The sequence below is a fragment of the Cololabis saira genome, chromosome 6 (assembly GCF_033807715.1).
Source record: "Cololabis saira isolate AMF1-May2022 chromosome 6, fColSai1.1, whole genome shotgun sequence".
NCBI classification, from domain to species: Eukaryota; Metazoa; Chordata; class Actinopteri; order Beloniformes; family Belonidae; genus Cololabis; species Cololabis saira.
The window spans coordinates 19,177,733-19,182,777 of NC_084592.1; the positions used below are offsets into that span (position 1 = coordinate 19,177,733).

Consider the following 5,045-nt stretch of genomic DNA (forward strand, 5'->3'; position numbering starts at 1 on the left):
TTTTAAGCCTAAACAGACGTCTTTTTCTTTTACTTGTGATCATTTTGATTTAATTTGTATTCATTCTTTTTGTCCTTTAGGATTTTATGTGCATGAAGTTAACAAATATGATTATTTATGTGCGAAATGTGCACATGTTGAACAATCTATTTCCCAACACCTGGGGGCGCTGTAGCTATGCTCTGTGGTCCTCAAATCTGCGCCTGCAGCAACGGTGTTTGATTTTGTATCAGTGCCTTACTCAGAGCTCCATTTATGCCAATACCATCTTCCTTTAACCTTAATCCCCCATATCTTCTTATTTAAATTACTGACCAAATATACAGTATTAGAATTACCTCATTTTAAGTGTTCCTTGTATAACACCCTAAAATGTCAAAAAGCACAACAATGGGGCATTTAAGTTACTACACAGTACCATAAAATCCAGATCTGAAAAGCCACAAATAGGCCCAATTTGTTACAACAATTTGCCTCCTCCATTTTTGGATGTCTTGCACATGCTAAAAAAAAACACTCTGCACATGGAAATGATGCAAAACCTTTTTTTTTTTTTTTTATGAGTGTCAGGCTTGGCACCTTTCTTTATTTGAGTCTTATTTAAGTGCTTTGATGGACAGAGAGCTATAGGGCAGGCAGACCAGAACGAATAATGGAGGGTGGACGCGGTGGGGAGTAGACAGTCGTGCAGTCCTTACTCATTGGTTGCTTCAGACACAGCAGCTCTCCCTCTCAAGCCTCATTTATAGTTCCGCGTTAAAACGACGGCGTAGCCTTCGGCGTAGGGTACGCGCGACGTGCGCCGTACGGTGCGCGTCTCCGCGTACCCTACGCCGTAGGCTCTGCGTTGATATAACGCGGAACCATAAATTCGCCTTAACTCTCACATAAATGCGCTCCCACCTCCGAACCGTGGTAGATAATCACAGACCGCTGAGAGAGGGGCACCCGTTCCGCTGATTTTTGCCGCAGTTTACGCGGGGATGTGCTTTTATTTCACTGAAAGGGTCAAGATCTGAATCGTGTTTTCATTTTGCAACTTTTTCTTGGGGGGGGTTTGGTTTTATGGGCGCAGAGGAACCGAGACTTTTCTTGTGCAACTCCAAGATGACTGGAGTTTTTGAGAACCTAAATACTGATATGCATTCGAACCAGATTACCTCAAACAGTTACCACAGCTTGCACAAATCGCAGGAGTCCCCGACTCTGCCCGTGTCCACGGCCACGGACAGCAGCTATTACAACAGCCAGCAGCCCGGACACTTCGGCCAGCTCGGGTCCTACCAGTACCACGGCAGCACCACCAACTCACTGCCATACAACACCAAGTCCTACGACCTTGGTTTCAACTCCACTTATGGTGCATATTCCTACGGCTCCACCTCTTCTCCTACTCCAGCCGACACTGGTAAGAAAACCTCTTGCACTGACTTTTTGAACCACTTTTTTCTTTTTTATGACTCAGTTGCACAATTTATTGCACATTACTTGGCGTAACGGCAATCCTTTGGTCACCAATTAGGTCTATTGTATGCAAACTTATTTTGCCTTAAAGTGCATGTTTCTACTGAGGGCCACAACTATTTACTGCTGACTGTTCAAGTTAGGCTTTAAACCATATATACACAATCAATCATGACAGGGGTGCAAAAGTTCTACAATAGTGAAAACTGCTTCATCCCTCATAATGTCAATTGCATTTGAATGTTCCTTCAGAGAAAGAGGAGAGCGAGCCAGAAATCCGGATGGTGAATGGAAAACCAAAGAAGGTCAGGAAACCTCGAACCATTTATTCCAGCTTCCAACTGGCTGCACTTCAACGGAGGTTTCAAAAGACACAGTATTTGGCTCTACCAGAACGGGCCGAGCTGGCAGCCTCGCTGGGCCTTACGCAAACACAGGTGGGTACATCACTTATTCATGCGCTATGATACATAAATCTACTTTAGATCGCAGATGAAAGCAGCAATTTGGCTGCCATAATGTGTTATAATCTGGATAAAGAGGTTATATGTTAATCAGTTTCATGTGTCTGGTTCAGGTCAAAATCTGGTTCCAAAACCGCCGCTCCAAGTTCAAGAAGCAGTGGAAAAGTGGAGAAATCCCCCCAGAGCAGCACGTCGCTTCCAGTGAATCTCCGCCGTGCGCGTCTCCGCCAACTACTGCCTGGGACTTTCCACAGACTCCAAGAATGAACAGCGTCAGCTCTAGTTTACCTCAGAGCAGCAGTCCCACAAACACGACTGCGCCCTCATCGTTTTTGGCAAACTACTCCTGGTACTCGAACTCTACGACGCATCTGCAGCCTTTGGTTCAGCATCACCACAACTCCATCAGCGCTGGGACGATATTCTGAAATTTGATTTAAAAATAAAAAATAAAGGAAAGAAAGAAAGAAAGAAGACAAAAACATTGGGTTCAAATCGGAAAATACTGGTAAAAAAAAAACACTTAAATGCCAATACTTTCATTTTAAAGACTTGTGCATTTACACGCATAATTTAGGAAAACATTGATGGAGAAAGGTTCTTGGATTTTGTTGCGTTGGCAAATGATAGTAACAGATTTCTACAGTTATTTTTGTATTTATTTATTTTGTTTGATGAATGAACCACTATTACCCAAAGCAATCACAGCCTGGGCGAAAGCCCACCTTTATGCGGACGTCACTTTTTTTTGTCAATATTGCAAAATGAAACATTGACAGTTAAGACAACCTGACACAAATGTAGCACAAGTTAACTGTATCGTGCCTTTTTCAATATGACCTCATTTTGTCATGCGAAAAAAAACCTGCTTACCTTTACTCATTCTTTATGTTAGTTGATTTGAATACATTTGGGGGTAGGCTTAGTGTCTGGGTCCACGTTGTAAATATTTTTCCACAGCTTTTTGGTAGCCAATGTTGCTTTCGATTTATTTTTTTTTTAAAGGCTATTGGTGCAAATCCTTTAACCACCGTATGCTACTGATTGTTCTACCCTCTGAGTTACTTGTATTTTTTTTTTATTATTATTGTATTTTTGTCTTATTTATTTTAGCAGTGTTCCAGACAAGCTGTGGCCAGACGTTATTTAAATAAAATGTTTTCTGTGAATTTGCATCTGATTTTTTATTTGGTCAAGAGCAATTTGTGGGGATCCTGCATAGCTCAGTGGGTTGAGCGCATGCCATCTCATGCAGTGTCCCGGCATAGCGCACCTTGCTGTGTGTTGCCACCCGTTTCCTGTCCAACTACTGTCCCAATAAAGGCCACTGGCTTCACAAAAATCTTTGGAAGAAAAAAAGGAGATAGACCTATTTTATTGACAATCATTTTTGACTACTTTTTCATCCTTAGCCTAGTTTATGTCCTTTTTACAAATCTAAAATATAATTTAAAAAAGTATATATATATAGCCTATATATATATATATATATATATATATATATATATATATATATATATATATATATATATATATATATATATATATATAATACAGCCTATAATACAATTATTATATTATATTACAATTATTATAGGCTATATTATATATATATATATATATATATATATATATATATATATATATATATATATATATATATATATATATATATATATATATATATATATATATATATATATATATATATATATATCCTATAATACATACATATATACAGTACATATAGGCTATAGGGTCTATATGAAAAATATTTAATGAAAGGCTCTCCGTTCTCAGACGTCTTAAATCAACTTTAAAATACAACAGGTGTGTTTATATAAGTATAATTAACTGCATTTTGCTTATTGAGTCCTAAAACTCGCTGACACACCTGTGGTAAGAGAATAGGTTATGTTGCTTAGCAACCATTTTATCTCTACTCCATCATGGCCCTCGGTAATCTAGTACGGGTTTAGCACCATTTAAACACTATATACATTTTTGATTACTTATTTACGATTAGTCAACATTAAATAGATGGTTCTAACAAAAACGCAGGCAGATGTTAAAGGAGGTTTTGTGAAAAGGCTCCGAATCCATGTATTTCACAGTTGGCTCATTGCCGAATCGAGCTACGGCTACGGCGTATGGTCTGCGTCGATTTAACGCAGAACCATAATTCAGGCTTAAACCGAGCCAAGCCGATCTAAACCGAGCCAAGCCGAGCCCAGCCGAGCTAAGCCGAGCCCAGCACGCAGCGACGGGCCTCAGCATGCCAGAGGGGGGAGAGCAGGGCGGGCATGAATGAGCCCACGCTCCTCAGACTCTGTGGAGTCAGAGAGCCGCTTTCCAGACGTTTTATGAACTCAGCCTAACAAGAGAAAAAGAGACAGGAACTGGGTCCAAGACAGCCTGGAGCGACTCTGATCATCATGGAAACATTTCTCACGTCTCACAAGTGAACCCTCTGATCTCTGAAGACGAGCAGGTTGACCTACATTATTCATGCGGCTCATGTAAGGCCTCCGGGCTACATGAGTAACACACGCCCAGAAGCTGCATTTTTTTCCATTCGTTTGAAAACAGTCTCTTCATGACAAAAACTCCTTTCCTGCTGCAGCCTATTTTAAGGACTTTAAAAAAAAAACTTTATTTAAAAACAAATAGGCTTTATTTAAAAAAAGCCTATTTTGCAATTTATGAAGCTACTGAGACTGCAAATATAGGGCTCATATTGTTTAGTTGTATCACTTTGTGTGAGTTCTCATTCATCCCACACGCTTCCCTTCAAACGACCACAGGCCATAAAGTGGGATCGTTTCCTTGTACATAATTAGGCCTGGAGCTTGTCAGCGGTTGCTATATCTGCATCATGGAGCCTCCCCTCTGGGGCTGACAGAATCAGACAGCCCCCCTCCTCACCAGGAGCTCTGAGCTCAAACATGTATGCACATGTGGACATTATTCTATCTCCAATCCTTTCCAATATTTTTGTGAATACATATATTTATGACAAAAATACCCGCATGCTTGTACATTTTGGTGTTGAAGTGCCCCATTCAGTGAATTAACATCAAGCAAAATAATAGGCATACAATTGTTTGTTTGCACACG

General features: G+C 40.1%; 1 protein-coding gene across 1 annotated transcript; it reads left to right on the forward strand.

The window, feature by feature from the left end:
* Positions 1-892: 892 nt before the first annotated feature.
* Positions 893-3,228, forward strand: dlx2a (distal-less homeobox 2a). Its single transcript, XM_061724466.1, has 3 exons — positions 893-1,408; positions 1,717-1,901; positions 2,042-3,228. The coding sequence occupies exons 1-3, from the start codon at positions 1,066-1,068 to the stop codon at positions 2,354-2,356; spliced, it is 843 nt and encodes a 280-aa protein (XP_061580450.1). The 5' UTR covers positions 893-1,065; the 3' UTR covers positions 2,357-3,228.
* Positions 3,229-5,045: the final 1,817 nt, after the last annotated feature.

Coding starts and splice junctions, on each gene's coding strand:
- dlx2a (XM_061724466.1), top strand. CDS start 1,066: ATGGGCGCAGAGGAACCGAGACTTTTCTTGTGCAACTCCAAGATGACT. Junction 1,409..1,716: donor TCCTACTCCAGCCGACACTG/GTAAGAAAACCT, acceptor ATGTTCCTTCAG/AGAAAGAGGAGAGCGAGCCA. Junction 1,902..2,041: donor TGGGCCTTACGCAAACACAG/GTGGGTACATCA, acceptor TGTCTGGTTCAG/GTCAAAATCTGGTTCCAAAA.